This window comes from Scaptodrosophila lebanonensis, unplaced genomic scaffold (assembly GCF_003285725.1).
Source record: "Scaptodrosophila lebanonensis strain 11010-0011.00,11010-0021.00 unplaced genomic scaffold, SlebRS2 tig00000315-arrow-arrow-pilon, whole genome shotgun sequence".
Taxonomy (NCBI): Eukaryota; Metazoa; Arthropoda; class Insecta; order Diptera; family Drosophilidae; genus Scaptodrosophila; species Scaptodrosophila lebanonensis.
Genome location: NW_022060644.1, coordinates 134,185 through 155,420, shown reverse-complemented (window position 1 = coordinate 155,420; position 21,236 = coordinate 134,185). Strand labels below are relative to the sequence as shown.

General features: G+C 46.8%; 1 protein-coding gene across 3 annotated transcripts in view; it reads right to left on the bottom strand.

Annotated features, from left to right (window-relative positions):
- The window catches only part of LOC115630093, a 160,214-nt gene that overhangs the window by 52,648 nt on the left and 86,330 nt on the right, over positions 1-21,236 (bottom strand). For 2 of the 3 annotated variants that reach the window (XM_030526721.1, XM_030526720.1), the window contains 3 exons: positions 17,760-17,887; positions 17,451-17,694; positions 17,254-17,372 (listed from right to left, as the gene is read on the bottom strand). In XM_030526721.1, coding sequence (XP_030382581.1) covers positions 17,254-17,372; positions 17,451-17,694; positions 17,760-17,887 — 491 coding nt within the window. Of the gene's footprint in view, positions 1-17,253; positions 17,373-17,450; positions 17,695-17,759; positions 17,888-21,236 lie in introns of those variants that run through there. The other variant, XM_030526719.1, reaches the window with a different exon arrangement.

Sequence of the window (21,236 nt, the reverse complement as noted above, 5' to 3'; positions counted from 1 at the left end):
TCAGAGCATCAGAAGAACGGGCAACGGCAGTCTGCTTTTACAAATGAGCAGATCACCGTCCCATGACATTGGGAGGCTGCACGAAGCTGTGGAGGCGGCATTACAGGGCATGGCAGTAGTCAAGCCGCTAGTGGAGGAGACCCAGCTGGAGATCCGGGATCTGGACGAGCTGGTCACGAAAGAGGAGATTCTGGAAGCGCTCAGGTCAATTGGAGAGGACTTTAACATCGGTTCAGATGCAATAAAGTCAATACGCAAGGTGAACGGCGGACAGCAGATAGCTTTACTATCGCTCCCTGTGGAGAAGGCAAGAGTGCTGATAGAAGCAGGGAAAGTACGGGTAGGATGGGTTATCTGCCGCATCCGAGGAGTTATCCGACCAACACGTTGCTTCAAATGCCTCGGCTTCGGTCACATGGCAGCAAGGTGTAACAGCGTTGAGGACCTTAAAGATGCCTGTTACAGGTGCGGTGAAAAGGGGCATCTAGCCAGAAGCTGCGCAAACAGTCCGAAATGCTTGTTGTGCGCAAAGAAGAGTCTACCATCGACTGACCACGCCACTGGCAGCTTCAAATGTCCGGCATACAAAGAGGCCGTAAGACAAACAAGATGCTAAGGATCCTTCAGCTCAACCTCAACCATTGCATCGCAGCGCAGGACCTGCTGCTGCAGACAATCAACGAGGAGAGCATCAGCCTGGCGATACTAAGTGAGCCATACAAAACCAGCAGTAGCAACAAATGGGCCGCGGATCTGTCCGGTAAGGCTGCTCTTTGGCTCTGTGGTTCTAGAGAGCTCACCTTTTCAGAACCAAAAGCTGGAAACTTCTTTGTGAGAGCTAAAGTTGCAGACCTGTGGGTCTACAGCTGCTATCTTCCACCCAGTCTATCTCTGTCGGAGTTTGCTGCGGCCTTAGACGCTTTAGTAGACGACGCCAGGGGACGCAGTCGAGTCATAATAGGCGGAGACTTTAACGCATGGGCAGTTGAATGGGGCAGCAACGTCACTAAAGCTCGAGGTCGCATAGTGCTTGAAGCTTTTTCAGGGCTGGATCTGACGCTTCTGAATACTGGGTCGCGACACACATTCAGCAGAGCAGGTATCGGTTCCATTATCGACCTGACGTACGCAAGCAGCTCCCTCCACAGCCATACCAAGTGGACTATAAGCGACGCTTATACGGCAAGCGACCACGTGGCCATCATAGTTACAGTCGGCGATACATCTCGCAACCCTACGAATCCACCGCCCGACAACGTGGCATACAAGCTGGAGTCATTCTGCCCAGCTTCATTTGCGAGAGCCCTTAGCGGCTTTTGCCTCTCCGGGGACCCGCAGACCATGGCTCTAGACGCCGCGTCCCAAATTCGAGCTGCATGCGACGCCAGCATGGTTAGACGCTCGACGTACAGGCGCCACCACGTCCCAGTTTACTGGTGGAATAATGACATCGCAGCATTACGCAGTTCATGCATCAGTGCAAGGAGAGGGGCCCAGAGAGCACGTGGTTCGCCCTTGTTCTCGCTCAGGCAGGATACCTACCGGGAGTCTAGGCGACTGCTGAAAAAGGCTATCTCAGCAAGCAAGAAGAGATGTTTTTTAGAGCTGTGCGACTCCGCAGAACAGGATCCCTGGGGGAAGGCGTATAAGCTGGTAGTAAAGCGCATTCATGCTGGCGGACGCGGTGCACCCCTGGATGCCGAGAACCTCGCTCGGATTGTCGCAACTCTTTTCCCCTCGAGACCAGAGACGCCAGTGCTGATACCACACACCACAGAAGCACTACCGCCCACCATTGACGACGTCACGACGGATGAAGTGATACTAGCCGCTCGCAGCCTGAAGCCCAACAAAGCGCCGGGCCCAGACGCAATACCGAACCGCGCCCTCAAGCTGGCATTGTGCATGCACCCCGAGACGTTCGCCGCTTTCTTTGGAAAGTGCATCAGAGAAGGAATATTCCCAGATTGCTGGAAGGTGCAGAACCTAGTCCTGCTGCCAAAACCTGGCAAGCCATCTGAAGACCCCTCGTCGTACAGGCCGATTTGTCTCCTGGACTCAATCGGTAAGGTGCTGGAGAGACTACTGTGCGTGAGACTCGAGGCAGCCATCGGCCTATCTCCAAACCAATTCGGGTTCAGGAAATCGAGGTCCACGATTGACGCAATCAGCAAAGTGGTGGACATCGCATCTAAGGCGATATCAGGCAACAGGTGGAAAGGTGGATCAAAGGAGTACTGCCTTGTGGTGACCCTCGACGTCAAAAACGCGTTCAACTCGGCAGATTGGGGATGCATCCTCAACGCACTCGCAGCTCAGGGGATACCATCGCACTTAGTACGCTCCATCAGAAGTTACCTTAGCAATCGCTTACTTAGATATCATACCTCATCAGGCACCAAAACCGTTAATGTCGTCGCTGGAGTTCCTCAAGGGTCGGTCTTAGGGCCGCTGCTTTGGAACGTCATGTACGACGGAATTCTCTGCCTTCAGTTACCGCCTGGCACGGAATTAGTGGGTTATGCAGACGACATAGCGATTGTAGGCGTTGCAAAAGAGATCAGGGCTGTGGAGGATGCATGCAATCGATGCATCGTAACCATAATGAGTTGGCTGTCCACGGTTGGCCTCGAACTGGCGGCTGGCAAAACTGAGGTTGTGCTTATCAGCAGTCGCAAAACCGTAGAACAGGCGCACATTCGCATCGGAGGTCTACTAGTTCCTTCCAAGCGCTCCATTACATACCTTGGAGTCAGGTTGGACACACGGCTATGCTTTCGTGAACATCTGGAGCAAACAAACAAGAAAGCTGCGGAGGTAACACGGGCGCTGTCGCGAATAATGGCCAACACGCGTGGCCCCAAGCAAGGACGAAGATTACTTCTGATGAGCGTAACGAAGTCGATAATGTTATATGCGGCACCAATATGGGCTGCGGCGGTAACCAGGAAAAGTTACGTCAGGGACCTCGTAGCAACGTATCGGCTGAGCGCACTCCGCGTCTGCAGCGGCTTCCGGACGATTTCGGATGACGCCGTGTTAGTGATCGCAGGGATGACCCCTATTGACCTCCTCATCAGAGAAGCCCGCAAACTTCACGAAATTGCAGCTGGAGAGCCTCGCAGATCCGCGCGGGCGGTGGCTAGACGAACAACTATCAGCGCGTGGCAAGAGCGTTGGAATGCCTCGTCCAAAGGCAGATGGACCCACCTATTAATACCCGACGTATCACTGTGGATAAACAGAACGCACGGGCAGGTTGATTTTCATCTAACGCAACTCCTAAGCGGCCATGGTTGCTTTAGAAGTTACCTCCAGAGATTCGGGCACGACTCCAGTGCGGAGTGTCCCGCCTGCCGAGGAGTAATTGAAGATGCTCACCACGCAGCCTTCGAATGCCCTCGTTTTGAAGCGGAAAGACTGAGATGGGAGGCGACTACTGGAACCCCTCCCTCGGCGACGAATTTTGTGGCGAACATGCTCGCTAACGAGGACGCTTGAGCGGCGAGTGCAAGCTTTGCTGCTTCAATAATGGGCAAGCTCAGAAAGCTGGAGCGTGAGAGGAGCACCATATAGGCGGGCTGTTCATCCGGGCGAAGCAATGCCTAACAGCCGTACCGCCCGGTCTACAACCTGCGTATATGTATATCTATCTATTTATTTATGTATATATATTTTCTATCTATATTTTTGCTCTGTCAACTTTCTTATTTAATTCATATTAAAGAATACAAAAAAAAAAAAAAAAAAAAAAAAAAAAAAAAAAAAAAAAAACACACACACACACACACACACACAAAAAAAAAAAAAAAAGTGAAAGTGAAAGTGAGCGCGCGGACGTGTTTCTTTCGGTCGTCATTCTTCCTTCATTTTTGAGTAGCAAGTTGGCTGCAACAAATTGTTTTTTACCCAACACTTGGTGGTCACTAAGGTGTGGAAGGTACTCACCTCTGTCTGTGACACAAGCCTGGTCGGGTGCCACTCCTGCCCCATCTTTGTGGTTTGGTGGTCCGGCGTCTGGACTTTGACCCCTGAACTTTGATCCCTACTGAGACGTACTAGCGCTGGTCAAGCAGGCCTAGCGTGAGTATACTTTTTGTTTTTATTTTCGCTGTTTCTCCGCCCACGCGCTATAGGCAGTCGCACAGTTGCATTCACAACAGCTGGCTGCCCAGCTTACGCAGGGTTGCATTGTACCATCTGGTGGCCACCCAGCCGCTCCTCAAGAGAGTGCCAGGCTTTGACACCAGAGGGCGGTTCAAGGCTTGGTAAATTGCAGCGCTGGTGCTGCATACTTTTAGGACCTCCCGGTAATTCGGACCTAATACTCCAAATCCTGGTGCAGCCTTTTAGGATCAAAACATATTTTGGCTGGGTTCTTAAGCGAGTTTATATAAAGGCCGGACGGGCTATATTCCAACCCCTACCGCATCGGCGGTGCATCCCAGTGGGGCTCTGGTGACCGAGCAGGGGCGGGATAACCCCCATCCCGTCAAGGAGAAATACTTGGCCATCGAGGGAACTCGCCACGAATCCGCCTCGATGACCGACATGCAACGGCATGGGCTACAGAAAGTGGCCCCCACCGACCAGCCACCAGGCGTACAACCGGCGCAACCTACGGTCTACCTGGAGTCGCCTCTTTCCTTTACGCTTGGCGCGCCTTTGGCAACCCTGGGTGAAGAATTGTGGCTAAAAACCAACGAAGCGGTAGCAGGCGCGAATCCTTTCGCGCGTAGGTCTCTGGTGGCCAGATCCCCACCAAAGTCTGCTCCACCGTCCGTGACGCTCCACAGCTACCCCCTCTTGTGTCCATCTTCTGCTTCTTCGCGTGCAGCAAACGCAGCCGAGCGAACACGCCATTCTCGACACCTCTGGCAGCGCCTTCGTCGCCTACGCCTTTGCCGATAGTAGTGGCGTCTAGCGGTCCCCCAGCCCAACCAACCACCGCCCAGGCAGAGATGCAGGAACTGGGCTCCCAACTGCAGGCGGTTTGCCGTCTTTTCGAGGGTCAAAATAAGCGACATGTCAACCAGCAGGATAAGGAGATTTTTGCTGAGATGCTGAAGCTGCACAGCTCGATTTGCAGCAAAATAGACTGGTCATGCACTGGAGTGAAGCAGCATTCGAGAGATATTGGCATTCAAACTGCTGAGGCCTGGCCCAAAGTGTCCAGCCACCCCCAAGCTGGCACCTCAAAAAGGCTCAGGGACCCCAAAAGCAACCAGCGCGCGACTCCTCCAAAGAAGCATAAAACGCGTGACCAGAAGCTCGCCTCCGCATCGCAGAGTACAAGTGGCCAAGCCCTAGACACTCAGCCGCAAGACCTCGCTCAGGTAGTGAAGGGAAATGGCAACCCCCCTGACGCTTCTATCGCTCCCAAGGCTGATACATGGACGAAGGCTCAGCGTCAGACACGACAGAAGACCAGGAGACCCGATGCCATTATAGCCAAAGGCGTTGGAGAAGCCCAGTACGCTGACATTTTGAAGGCAGTGAAGTCGGCTCCGGCTCTGCAGTCACTGAAAAACGATGTACAACGAATCAGAAGAACGGGTAACGGCAGCTTGCTCTTAGAACTGAGCAGATCACCGACGCACGACATTGGTAAGCTCCACGAAGCTGTGGAGGCGGCCCTACAGGGTATGGCTGTTGTCAAGCCGCTGGTGGAAGAGGCCCAATTAGAGATCCGGGATTTGGATGAGCTAGCCACCAAGGAGGAGATACTGGAAGCGCTAAGGTCGGTCAGCGAGGACCTCAGCATCGGGCAGGACGCAGTGAAGTCAATCCGCAAGGTGAGCGGTGGTCAACAGATTGCCGTACTATCTCTGCCAGCAGAGAAAGCAAGGAGGCTCATAGAAGCAGGCAAAGTGAGAATAGGCTGGGCAATCTGCCGCATCCGAGGGGTGATTAGGCCAACTCGCTGCTACAAGTGCCTTGGCTTTGGTCATACGGCAGCAAGGTGTAGCAGCGCGGAAGATCTGAAGGACTCGTGCTACAGGTGTGGTGTAAAGGGGCACCTAGCCAGGAACTGCTCAAACAGCCCGAGATGCGCATTATGCGCAAAAGACAGCCTGCCAGCGACGGACCACGCCACAGGAAGTTTTAAATGCCCGGCGTACAAGGAGGCGGTAAGACTGCTAAGATGATAAGGTTCTTACAGCTCAATTTGAACCACTGCATCGCAGCACAAGACCTGCTACTGCAGACCATCGGCGAGCAGAATATTAGTCTGGCGCTACTCAGCGAGCCATATAGAACATACAGCAACAGCAATTGGGCAGTGGATCTTTCCGGCAAAGCTGCTCTATGGCTGTGTGAGCCTAGAGCGCCCGCTTTCTCGGAATGCAAAGCTGGTAACTTCTTCGTGAGAGCCAAAGTTTCTGACCTGTGGGTCTATAGTTGCTACCTTCCACCCAGCCTTTCCTTATCGGAGTTCGCCTCTGTCCTCGACGCTCTGGTAGACGACGCCAGGGGACGTAGCCGTGTTATTATTGGCGGAGACTTCAACGCATGGGCAGTTGAGTGGGGCAGCAACACCACTAACGCGAGAGGCCGAACTCTACTGGAAGCTTTCTCAGTATTGGATCTGACGCTGCTGAATACCGGGTCACAACACACATTCAGCAGGGCAGGCAGCGGATCCATAATTGACCTGTCGTATGCTAGTAGCTCCCTCCACAGTCAGATCATGTGGTCCATTAGCGACGCTTATACGGCAAGCGACCATGTGGCCATCACAATCACAGTCGGAGCAACTTCCCGCAACATGCTGAATCCACCGTCCGCCAACGTGGCATGCAAGCTGGATTCCTTCCGTCCAGCATCCTTCGCAAGCGCCCTCAGCGGCTTCCGACTCTCCGGTGATCCAGAAGTTATGGCTATGGACGCCGTGGCCCAAATCCGCGCGGCATGCGACGCCAGCATGGACAGACGTGGCCCCTATAGGCGCCACCACGTACCAGCTTACTGGTGGACCAACGAAATCGCGGAACTGCGAAGCTCTTGTATCAGGGCAAGAAGAATGGCGCAGAGAGCTCGCGGCACATCCTCGTCGCCCCTCAGACAGGATGTCTATCGGGAGTCTAGGCGATCTCTGAAAAGGGCGATAGCAGCAAGCAAGAGGCGATGCTTTTTCGAGATGTGCGACTCAGCCGAGCACGACCCCTGGGGGAAAGCATATAAGCTCATTGTGAAGCGAATCTACGCTGGCGGACGCAATGCTCCCATGGATGCTGAGAAACTCTCACGAATCGTTAATACCCTATTCCCCTCGAGACCTGAGTCGCCTGCGATGATCCCTACCAGAAACGAGTTATCGCCTGCCTTAGGCGACGTCACCACTGAGGAAGTGCTGCTGGCTGCTCGTAGCTTGCAGCTCAACAAAGCGCCGGGCCCGGATTCTATACCGAACCGCTCACTCAAACTGGCACTTTGTATACACCCTGGGGCGTTCGCTACTCTGTTCGGAAGGTGTATCAGGGAAGGCATATTCCCTGCCTGCTGGAAGGTGCAGAACCTGGTTCTACTGCCGAAACCGGGAAAACCACTCGAAGACCCCTCATCCTACAGGCCGATTTGTCTCCTGGACTCGATCGGTAAGGTGCTGGAGAGACTGCTTTGCTCGAGGCTTGAAACAGCAATCGGTCTATCCCCCAATCAGTACGGGTTCCGGAAATCGAGGTCCACCATAGACGCGATCAGTAGAGTGGTGGATCTTGCGTCGAAGGCAATATCAGGTAGCAGATGGAAGGGAGGTGCCAAAGAATACTGCCTGGTGGTGACCCTCGACGTCAAAAATGCATTCAACTCGGCAGACTGGGGATGCATTCTCAACGCACTGGTGGATCAAGGCGTACCCACGTGCCTGGTGCGCTCCATTAGAAGTTACCTTAGCGATCGGATACTTAGGTTTCACACATTGTCTGGCACCAAATCCCTCAATGTTGTTGCTGGCGTCCCCCAAGGGTCGGTCCTAGGGCCGCTGCTCTGGAACGTCATGGACGACGGCATTCTCCGCCTCCAACTCCCACCCGGTACGGAGCTAGTGGGGTACGCAGATGACGTCGCAATTGTAGGCGTTGCGAAAGACATCAAAACCGTGGAAGACGCGTGCAACCGCTGCATCCGGTCGATCATTGACTGGCTGAACACCGTGGGCCTGGAACTAGCGGCGGGCAAAACAGAGGCAGTGCTAATCAGCAGCCACAAGGCGGTAGAGCAAGCGCACATATCAATTGACGGTACTCTCGTGCGGTCCAAACGTTCAATTAACTACCTTGGGGTTAGATTGGATACGAGATTGTGCTTTCGTGAGCATCTGGAGCAGACGAATAATAAAGCTGCAGAGGCCACACGGGCGCTAGCCCGAATTATGGCCAACACTCGGGGCCCAAAGCAAGGTCGGAGGTTATTGCTTATGAGCGTAACCAGATCAATAATGCTGTACGCGGCACCGATATGGGCTGCCGCGGTGAACAAGAGGAGCTACATCCGCGACCTCGCTGCTACATACCGTCTTGGCGCTCTCCGTGTCTGTAGTGGATTCAGGACGGTTTCTGACGATGCCGTACTGGTGATCTCGGGGATGGCACCTATCGACCTCCTCGTCCTGGAAGCAAGCTACCTTCACAGTTTTGCTGCCGGGCGGCCTCGCAGGGACGCGCGGGCGGCGGCTAGACGTACGACGGTAAGCAAGTGGCAAGAGCGATGGAATGCCTCGTCAAAAGGCAGGTGGACCCACACGCTAATCACTAACGTAGCATCGTGGATCGGCAGAACACTTGGCAAGGTCGACTTCCATCTGACCCAACTTCTGAGCGGCCACGGATGCTTCAGAAGTTATCTTCATAGATTTGGGCACGACTCCAGTGCGGAATGCCCGGCCTGTAGAGGGATACCGGAAGATGCTAACCACGTAGCCTTCCACTGCCCAAGGTTTGGGGCGGACAGAAGGAGACTGGAGGCGACAACCGGATCACCCCCAACGGCGTCGAACTTTGTGGCCAACATGGTCGCTAACGAAGAGTCGTGGGCTGCGAGCGCAAACTTTGCGGCCTCCGTTATGGGCAAGCTCAGGAAACAGGAGCGGGACAGGAGCGCGATATAAGCGGGTTGATCGGACGGGCGAAGCAATGCCTAACGGCCGTACCGCCTGGACTTTGACCTGCGTATATCATTATTATTATTACTTTTACTTTCACTATTATTATTATTACTACTACTGTTATTTCTATCTATTCTATATTGTTATTTTTCCACTCTTTGTCAGTTTATATAAAGAATACAAAAAAAAAACACACACACACACACACACACACACACATACAAACAGCTGTTCGTGTAGTTGCGTGCAAACGATTGAAATAGCCAAAGCAAAATGTGAGACACTAATGTGCGAATGTACACACATACATACATATGTGCACATCTATGTACATGTACACATCTATGTATGTATGTATGTTCATTCGTCTAGCACTGACAAAGCAAGAAATGTTAATTAATTAAAAATTATTTAACATTTTTAAAAGTAATTTTTTCTTTCTTTAGTACAGAAAAAGAAGAAAATGAGAAACCTAAGGCGATCAAGCCGCCACCGATCTTTATCCCGGACGTGACCAACATCAAGGCCCTTGCCAGTAACATCACTACTGTGCTCGGCAAAGACGTGGAGTTCACCTCCAAGGCGACCAGCAACAACAACGTTCGCGTGATGACCCCGGACAAGGAGAGCTACTCCGCTCTCAAGAAGTTTTTGACGGAAACCAATAAAAGGTTCCAAACCTTCCAGCCCCGAGACGAACGCGCCTATCGGGTCGTCATCAAAGGTCTTCATCACTCAATGGATCTGGAGGAAATTCGGGAAGGGCTAAACCATCTCGGGCACAAGGTCAGAGATCTCTTCAATCCCACTCATAGAGGCACCAAAAAGCATCTTAACATCTTCTTCGCCAACCTCGAACCGGCCAGGAATAATAAGGAGGTTTATCAAGTTAAGCGGCTTTGCAGCTCAGTGGTGACGATCGAGCCACCGATCAAGTTTAACGATGTGCCCCAATGCTTTCGCTGCCAGGGATTTGGACACACCCAACGGTACTGCCACCTGGAGCACAGATGTGTCAAGTGCGGAGACGGGCACCCAACCTCTGAGTGCACAAACTCCAGCAAACCGTCACACTGCCTGCACTGCGAAGGCCCACATGCGGCCTCCTACAAAGGTTGCCCCGCATATAAGAAAGCAAAGAACATGCTCGCTCCAAAGCAGCCAGCTTCTCGTGCCCAACATCCCGCGAACTCCAGTAGGGTTAATCCCAACTTCAGCTATGCCAACGCAGCTAAACAGGCAACCAGTGGGACTCACACCTCCAAGAAACCAGAGGCCAATCCCGACAGTCTGATGGAAGCAATGATGACCAGGATGGAATCCATGTTCCAGAGAATGATAGAGAAAATGATGAGCCAAATCACGCAAATGATGGCCACCGTTTGCAAGTCATTATGCAAACGGGATTAGACATTACAATTTGGAACGCAAACGGCCTGATCAAGAGCAGGCCTGAGGTCGAGCTATACTGCAAGACCAACCAAGCTGACATCATACTCATTTCCGAAACCCACTTCTTCGCCAGGTCTTACTTCACCTTGAGAGGGTATGACCTTATCCCCGCCAACCATCCAAGTGGTTCGGCCCGCGGCTGGGCGGCCATCCTCATCCGCAGCAGCATCAATTTCGAGACCCTACCGGCCATACAAGAGGATTGGGTGCAATGCGCCCGAATTTCCGTCAACACCACCCATGGCGACATCACTGTAGGCGCTGCCTACTGCCCTCCAAGGCATAGGGTCAGAGACGAGGATTTCGAAATGCTCCTGGCCAGCTTGGGCCCCAAGTTTGTCATAGGCGGGGACTTCAATGCCAAGCACACCTGGTGGGGATCCAGAGTCTGCAATCCAAAAGGCAGAGTGCTGTGCAGGCAGGTTCTGTCCCGCAATCTAAAATGCCATGGGACTGGCGCACCGACCTACTGGCCCACCGATCCTGCAAAAATCCCAGACGTTCTGGACATTGCCATCTCCGGTGGGTTGGATTCTGCAAGGATTCTAGCCAGAGAGGTCGAGGATCTCCTTTCGGACCACAGCGCCATAGCCATTTCCGTGTACGCTTCAGCCATGCTGCGAACCGCCCGTAAAAAGCTGATATACAAAACCTCAGACATCAGCAGATACCATCACTGGCTGAACTCCATGAACCCGAACCCACCACTGGACACTCCCGAAGATATCGAGACTGCCATCGAGAATCTCACCACGCAAATTAAGGAGGCAGCGGCACGTGCGGCACCAAGGCTCTCAAACCAGCTGAGAGCCACCAGCAGGGACGTCCACTTTTGGAATCCCCAAGTAATCGAGCTGAAGACCGAGACGAGTATGGTTCCTCTCAAGAAATCCTAGAGACAAGACCGCTCTTAACAGAGCCACAAAGGAGCTTAAGGAGGCTTTGGCAAACCTGAGGAAGGAGGCCCTTGACAGCTTCGTAGGACAGCTTGCGCCTGGTGACCCGCACCACAATTTGTGGAATGTCACCAAGCACATTAAGCGGCCACTCAAGAGGATTCAGCCCATTAAGAAACCAGACGACTCATGGTGCAGAACAGAGGCGGAGAGGGCCAACGCATTCGCCGAGCACCTGGAGGGAGTCTTCACACCAATTTTTCGATGCTCACCCTATGACGCAACGGAAACGGCCAGACTCCTGGATGAACCTCTCGCAGACTCTGAGCCGATTCCCCAAGTTACGGAAGAGGAGACTGCCGGGCACTTTCCATCATCATGGAAACGTGCAGAGATAGTCATGATACCTAAGCCTGGAAAAGCTAATCTTGCCTCCTATCGGCCGATCAGCTTACTGCCAGTACTCTCAAAGATACTCGAAAGAGTATTCTTAAATAGAGTATTGCCAATAATGGACGAGGCTGGTCTGATCCCCGATCCCCAGTTTGGATTTAGGCGCTGCCACGGGACCCCAGAGCAATGCCATCGACTGGTTCAATATATCTTGGACGCTTTTGAAAACAAGAAATATTGCGTATCGGTCATGCTGGACGTCAAGCAAGCCTTCGATCGGGTCTGGCACCCTGGACTCCTCCTGAAGATTAAAATCGGCCTGCCCCAGCCCTACTTCAAGTTCCTGAAGTTATTCCTGGAAGGCCGAAGGTTCGCCGTCAAATGTGGAGAAGCCCGCTCAGGTCTCAAAAGTATTCGCGCTGGTGTCCCCCAAGGAAGCGTCCTCGGCCCGCTTATGTACAATGTTTACACGGCCGACCTCCCGATGCTACTGAGCCCCAACATTATGGTAGCCACATATGCCGACGACACGGCCTTCCTCACCGTAGCAGACACCCCAGCAGAGGCCTCCCAAGTAATGCAAGAGCAACTCCATCTGCTTAACTCGTGGCACAAGAAGTGGAATATCTCTGTTAACAGCGATAAGTCCACCGCCACCACCTTCTCCATCCGCTCCGGCAACTGCCCACCAGTTAGCCTCAATGATATTACAATCCCAGAAGCAGACACTCCCAAATATCTTGGCATCACCCTCGACAGGAGGCTAACGTGGAAACCGCACCTGCAGAAGAAGTGCCGCCAGGCAGAAGACCGCATTAGAGCTCTCCGCATCGCTACCAGCGCTCATCCTCTGCACGACAACGACACCATTCATGAAGTCCTCAGCTTCCCTTGGGTGAAGGACGAAGTTAAGAAAATAAGCAAGCGGTACATGCAGAGGCTACATGACCACCCCAACAACTTGGCGATGAACTTGCTGGACAACAGCGAACGGACCAGGAGGCTGCTCAGGACCCATCCTCTGGACCTCCCCAGGGACTAGCCGGATACTACAACCACATACTAAATGAAATAATAAACTGGGAAGTTTATCTTTATCCAATTTAATGATTGTCCATGATGGACAGTTTTAAATAAAATTCACTCTGCTATTAAAAAAAAAAAATTAGTAACTTTATGCAGCAACAACAAATTATAAAGAACGCAAATATCAAATATTTGGGGACATCATATACACACACTCACACACAGAACAAGCAATAGTTCGTGTCTATGTATGAAAAAGTAAAGAAAAACATGCATACATATGTACCTATGTATATATGTATGTCTGTGTACGTACATATATAGCATGTAAGTACATTCGTATGTATGTATACATTGGACAATCGAGCCCTGTTGTTTGATTGTAATAAATAATGTTCTATGGTTTTAAATCAAATTTTTAAAACGAACAAGTAAAAAAGCTAAAGTCGGGTGTCCCGACTTTGAAATACTCTGTACACATGTTTACAATAATTATAGAAAATAAGAAAAATTAAGAAAATTAAAAAAAAAAAATTTTGATCGATTTTACCTTTCTCGGTATTCGAACTCACGTAAACATGTGTGCAGTTAACCAAAGCACCAGCATCAACAACAGTCGCTTGCAGCGCTGCAGCAGTAAATATATTTATGGCTATAACTTCTTGTTAAATCGGTCTATCATAGTGAAACTTGGCATACGGACACATAATAACTAATTGAAGGTATTTGCAAAATTTTAGTTCGAAATTCCAAGAATTAAAACCACCATAGGGGTGAAGTAAGGGGGGGGGGGGGGGGGGGGGAATCAAAAAAATAAAACAAACTCGTATAGAATACACACATAAGGCATCTTTGTGCAAAATTTGGTGTCTCTATCTCTTATAGTCTCTGAGATCTAGGTGATCATACGGACGGACAGACGGACGGACAGACGGACAGGGCTAAATCGACTCGTCTTGTCATGCTGATCAAGAATATATACACTTTGTGGGGTCTGCCACGCCTCCTTCTGCCTGTTACATTTTTCAGCTAGCGCAAACCTAATATACTCTTGTACATTTCATGTACAGAGTATGAAAACAACAACAACTGCAAGTCATTGGCTCGCGCTTCTTCTTTCGTTTTGATCATTTACGCCTGTTAATTTCAAAGGCAAAATGCCAAAAGTTTTACTTACTGTCGCTAGGCAACTACTGCGTAAGCGATAGTAAAGCAGAAACCGCGTTGCGGGCAGATGTACATATGTGTGTTTGTATATGATTTGTTCTAATTGATCTCAATAAATTCTAAGATGTTATAATGTAAATTTTCTATTAATTGCATTCAAACTTCGATGGAATTATTGATTGTATCGACGTATTCAACTATCGATAGTTTAGATGCTCTAGCACATAGAGCATCCGACACATGCCCATCTCTAGCATCTCAGCTAATCACATATTTACAGCGACTTACCGTTTTAGTGTTAGCTAACAACGCTTTAAATGTATTCTGAACAAATCTAAGAGTCATTTACCGTTAAGCCTATTTTGTGAATGTATTCATGCGATTTACAAAAGCAGAAACACACCTTTTACATTCACAACAATCACATTTGGAATTAAAGACGCAAATTAGTGTTGAATTAAAAAATTTAATACATACTTATATGTGTATGTATGTATGTATATAGGCGGATAACGCCTGCATGAAAAATTTAAATGTATGTACATATCAGCGTTGCCGAACGCTCCAATTTTGGCGGGACGTCCCGATTTATAAATCAAAACTAAATGTCCCGCGTCGGGACTCAACCGTGTGTACAACGTGCTGAGGAAGCACACAGTTAAGTCAGGACTTGCAGTCCGCCCGGTGCGTAACGAAGATATGTATGTATGTACGTATAACCATACATGTACTTATTGTACTATATTTGCTTTTTGGAAAATGAACTCTTTAAAAAACTTTAGAGAGCGTCGAAATAAGAATATCATATAGTAAATAAACTTATAATTATAAGCACATTTTACTTATACTATATATACTATATACGATTTATTTAGTGTAATACTAATACACGAACACACGTGAATATTCATAAATAAAAAATTAATAGAATTAAAGAAAAAATTTAAATTAATAAATTTTACCTTTCTCAGCATTCGAACTCACGTAAAGGGTGTATAATTGCACATTTATAAAGCAATTGCGTCTATGTGAGCATGTATGTCTATGCGTTTCTATTCGTGTCTGTGTGAGCATTTTCGCAGTCAACCAAACAGCAACATCAACAACAGCCGCGGGCAGCATTTGGGCAGCAAATATATTTATGGCTATAACTTCCTGTTAAATCGGTCTATCATTATGAAACACTAGCATACGGACTCATAATAACTAACTGAAAGTTCGTATGAACACCTGGATTTCAGAGACTATTAGAGGTAGAGACACCAAATTTTGCACAAAGATGCCTTATATGTGTACGCTATACGAGTTTGTTTTTTGATTTTCCTCCCCATTACCCCCCTATGGGGGTTTTCACGATTTTCCATTTGTATAATCGCCTACATCTTGGAGACTATAAGACCTAGGGACACCAAATTTTAGTCCAAGATGCCTTATGTGAATACGGAGAAAATGTGAATTTTGGAATTTCCCTACCTCCCCCCCCCCCCCCCCCCTCCACGCCAAATCGTAAATTCCGTAATTCTTTGAATTTCTAACTGAAATTTTGCAAATGCCCAGTTAGTGCTTATGTATCCGCATGCCAAGTTACATCATGATAGACCGATTTAGCAGGAAGTTATAGCCATAAATATATTTGTTGCCCAAGCACTGCCCGCAGCTGTTGTTGATGCTGATGCTTTGCTTGGTTGACTGCAAAATTGTTCACACAGACACGAATAGACGCGCATAGACATTCGTACACTCACATAGACGCAATTGCTATGTAAATGTGCAATTATACACCCTTTACGTGAGTTCGAATACAGAGAGAGGTAAAATCTATGGCGATATTAAATCGCAAATGATTATGTGGACGTGGGTTTGATTCACGCCAAAGGTTTATTTTTTTATAATTGTAAAATATTTCTTCCCCTTTTTTGTCTACACTACTGTATTTTAACTCTTTTTAACGACATTTACATAATGAAAATTTTAAAGACATATATAATTTGTATAGAAACATTTTTAACGGAAAGTAATTTTCAAATTCTTTTTAATATTAATTCTTATCAATAAAGCTTATGCCTTTTAAATAATTAAGATCAATATTAATATTAATAGTGAAGCCAAGAGAGAACGCTACAGTCGAGCAAGCCCGACAGTAAAATAGCCTGTACTCTCCACAAAAAAGGAAAATAAAAAAATAAAAAATTTATGGTAAAAATTGAATTAATTAATTAAATTAAATGAGAAGACATGTTTATGTTCAGTTTTAACAGCATACATTTACATCACGTGCCTATGCGTGTTTATATGCGTTTTTATATGCGTTTTTATATGCGTGTATGTATGCAGCACAAAGTTGAACCAAAGCAGCAACAACAACAACAGCTGCGAGCAGCGCAGCAAGCACAGCATTGGCAGCGATTTTATTTATGGCTATAACTTTCTTCACAATTGACCTATCATGATGAAACTTGGCACACGGACACATAAGCGCTAACTGGACGTAACTACTAAAACTGATTTCAAAATTCCAAGAATTACCGGAGTTTTCCTAACTCCGAATAACACGAATTGCGGGGGAGTGGGGTGGTGTATCACAAACTCGATCTGCCTGGAGCTTAGGGGAACCTGAATGCCAAGTTTGGTTATCCTAGCTATTGTACTTGCTGAGATCGTTGCGCTCATACAGACAGACGGACGGATGGACGGACGGACGGACAAAGCTATATCGACTTGTCTTGTCATTCTGATCAATAACATATATACTTTATGGGGTCTGCCACGCCTCCTTCTGTATGTTGCATACATTCGCACAAAACTAATACAGCCTTTTACCCTTTGGGTACAGGCTATAAAAATATTAAAATTTACTATGGAATATAGTAAATTTAACAATTTGTTATTTGAAGTGGGTGCATACTAAAATTAAATATGGTCCAACCTTAAGTTGAGTATTGTTGTTATTTAAATTTACGATGTTTATATTTGATTTCAATATGAAGTAGTAAAACATTAAATTTAATATGAAAATATACATCTGTACTATGCAACTTTTTATCGGTGTAACTTCATGTTTAGAATTTATGCCAAAAGATCTGCTGTGTGGTCCAATATGCGCAAGTTCGAAGAAAAAGGTTGTTAGTATCAATCGAGCAAACCAATACAGCACTATAGGAATACTATAAATCTGACGTGTTGCTGTTTATATGAATCCAAGGGAATGGATACTTACTTTAAAACTTTTGGCTCAAATTTCGAAAGCGACGAAAGGCGTAAGCCTGCGTAGAAGGTTGATGGATCTGTTTGAATGGTGTTTATAAGGTAATATGAAATAAATGGGAACTCGGCTGAAACGGCAAAACATCAATTATTAGTTAAATATAGAAAATAAAGTATTTCGTATCAGTGTACCTAAGTATACTCACAAGCTTTTTCCATATTGGCTAACAACATGCCTCCTACAGCCGTGTTAGCCTGTTGCACCTCCGTAAGGAGTTCGGATGCAATAGAGCGCTGCTTAGCCAGTGGATATGATAGCGGAGATTCAATGAGTGGATCAATTGCTTCCAAGGGGCTCATTAGATGCACAAGTAAACAGAGCTTGGGGTCGGCGATCTCCAAAACATTTAAGGGACTGTTACAATTACCATTGGTACTAAAGGCAGGGACCTGACAGTAATATTATATAATTCATACATTCTTATATTTCAGCAAATAATTTCTCTTTTCCATACCGGTAAGCCTGCGGGTAAAAAACGATCGATACTGTGTATTGGTATGATAAGACAATCCCGATTAAGCATGGCCATTGAAATGGGTTCCGAGGTTGTTGTGTCCATTTTGTCCCCAAAGCCAAATTTCACTAAAATTGTAATATAAGTAACTATAATAATTATAATACTAACAAGAGAGAACGCTACAGTCGAGCAAGCCCGACAGTAAAATACTTAAAATTAAAAAAAAAATTAAAATTATTAAAAAAAATGAATGAATGAATTAAATAAAATTAATTAATTAAATTAAATTAGAATACATGTTTATGTTCAGTTTTAACAGCATACATTTACATCACGTACCTATGCGTGTTTATATGCGTGTATGTATGCAGCACAAAGTTGAACCAAAGCAGCAACAACAACAACAGCTGCGGGCAGCGCTGCCGACAGAGGCAGCGCATGAGCAGCGATTTTACTTATGGCTATAACTTTCTTCAGAATTGACCTGTTTTGTTGTTGCTGCTTTGGTTCAACTTTGTGCTGCATACATACGCGCTTATAAACACGCATAGACACTTGATGTAAATGTAAAACTATACATAAACATGTCTTCTGTGTATGTATTAATTAATGTTCTTTATTAATTTAATTAAATAATTCAATTGTTTTTAATAATTTAATTTTTTTTTTAATTTTCTTCTTTTTGTAGAGAGTAAAGGCTATTATACTGTCGGGCTTGCTCGACTGTAGCGTTCTTTCTTGATCTGTTGGGTTTGTTAGATGTAAAAATTTATCAACAATAGCCCCTCCACTCACAAATGGTTTAAGGAATGGAATTATACAAATGTGTCTAAGGGCCATTTTGAAAAGCCCTAACCTGGAATTTGTGGGATCAATCAAGAACATCTTTATAGAAAGGAAAGAAAGATAGGCGGAACCGTGGGTCCAATGATAATAGTGCAGGTCGTGCCCAGGATTGCTGTGCAGCTCAACTCAGCAGATCTACGTTTCCCTATGGGCGGTGAAGTCCACAAGTAAGTCGAGTTGAGTACTCTCAGCATTTTTCTTATGATCGAACTTGCATGAGCAATCTTTCCATTTTTACGAACAAGCACCGGCCTTGATTGGTTTGCTTTCGAGCACACCAGGCTCGGTCACTTTGCTTATTGCGGTCGGTTCGAACGAGTACCGGCCTTGACTGGTTTGCTTTCGAACAGTTCAGGCTCGGTCACTAAGTTTAAGATGACTGGGTCCTGATCGAAGCAAACCAGACTTTGCAGAATGAGCGTTTGATCGAACGAGTATAGTGCCGTTATTTGTCGAGTATTGTTTGGGTATAGCGCCAGCTATACTCGGGTAATAGTCGAGTATTCCGCGGGTTTTACCCGAGCCTGACCGTAGCTACCTGCATCTGACCGTACAAAAAATGCATGTATGTGTGTACATATGTATGTATGTTCGTGTATGTTATGTTTTTATACTCTGTACATGAAATGTACAAGAGTATATTAGGTTTGCGGGAGCTGAAAAATGTAACAGGCAGAAGGAGGCGTGGCAGACCCCACAAAGTATATATATTCTTGATCAGCGTGACAAGACGAGTCGATCTAGCCCTGTCTGTCTGTCTGTCTGTCCGTCTGTCCGTCCGTATGAACACCTGGATCTCAGAGACTATAAGAGATAGAGACACCAAATTTTGCACAAAGATGCGTTATGTGTGTAAAATCAAAAAAATAAAACAAACTCGTATAGAATACACACATAAGGCATCTTTGTGCCAAATTTGGTGTCTCTATCTCTTATAGTCTCTGAGATCCAGGTGTTCATACGGACGGACAGACGGACAGACAGACAGACAGGGCTAGATCGACTCGTCTCGTCATGCTGATCAAGAATATATATACTTTGTGGGGTCTGCCACGCCTCCTTCTGCCTGTTACATTTTTCAGCTCCCGCAAACCTAATATACTTCTGTACATTTCATGTACAGAGTTGGTGCACTTGTGGACGATGTTACAATTTTCTTTATGGATACACTTTTTATAAATTATTGAAAGGCGTCGAGATTGTACGTGCAGATTGATCTGAAGTTAATCAAAAGTGAAATAAGTTTTATTTTGGGGAAGTAACAATTGTCAGTTCTAGGTTACATCAATTGTCACAAGTGCACGAGCGTAAGCGCTAAATTTTAATCCAGGGTTAGTAATTCACTTCCCAAGAATTGGAAAATCACTGAATTATAAAGAATATATATTGATAGCATTTTTTTACGCCAATTCCAAAACGGATTCACTTTTTTCAAAATAGGTTAAACATATTGCCTGCAACCGAGGGCTTACCTTCTGTGCACGATGCATAAAATGGAGAGCGAGAGAGTTCCTCTAGAACTCGAGAGAAGGAGTCATATCCCAACTGCTTTGGAATCTGCTTCTCAACAAAATCATGTTCAAGGTAATACTAAGGGGAATGCTAAAAGCAGCATTCTGATAGTAACATGAATATTTAGGCATCAGAGTGGGATAATACGCCTATGGGAGATCTCGGTCTAACACTGCGTGGTCGGCCCACTACATGGCATCTACATGATATTCCTTGTCTAAGGACAGAAGAAAACAAGAGAGAACGCTACAGTCGAGCAAGCCCGACAGTGTAATACCCTGTACCCAAGTAAACTTCCGTCACTGAGTTATATGCGCCCAAAAAGATACAAATTTGAACAACAGTAGATAATTACATATAAATTATGTATGCAAAGTTTGGTTTAGGTAGCATTTGAAATGTGGACGCTATTGACGAAATTCTGTAGCGGGGGAAAATTCCAAAAAATAAAATAAACTCGTCCTTTCTCGGACCAAGGAGAATCTGGATGCCAACTTTGGTTATTCTATCTCTTATAGTTTCTGAGATCCTTGCGTTCATCCAGACGGACGGACAGACGGACGGACGGACGGACGGACATGCCTAGATCGATTTCTCTCGTCATGCTGATTCAGAATATATATACTTTATGGGGTCGGAGATGCTTCCTTCTGCATGTTATAAAAAATTAAAAATAAAGAATTAACATAAATATATATAATTAATATGTATCCAATAAAGAGAATTATAATGAATTATTATAGCCTGTACCCAAAGGGTGAAAGGCTATACTAGTTTTGTACGAATGTATGTAACACACAGAAGGAGGCGTGGCAGACCCCACAAAGTATATATATTCTTGATCAGGATGACAAGACGAGTCGATGTAGCCATGTCCGTCTGTCTGTCTGTCCGTCTGTCTGTATGAGCGCAAGGATCTCAGTAAGTACAAGAGCTAGGATAACCAAAATTGGTATGAAGGTTCCTATAAGCCCTAGGCAGATCGAGTTTGTTTATTTTTTCTGATACACCCCCCCCCCCCCACTCCCCCGCAATTCGTGTTTTTTCTAATAACTTCCGTAATTCTCGGAATTTTGAAATCAATTTTGGTATGTACATCCAGTTAGTACTAATGTG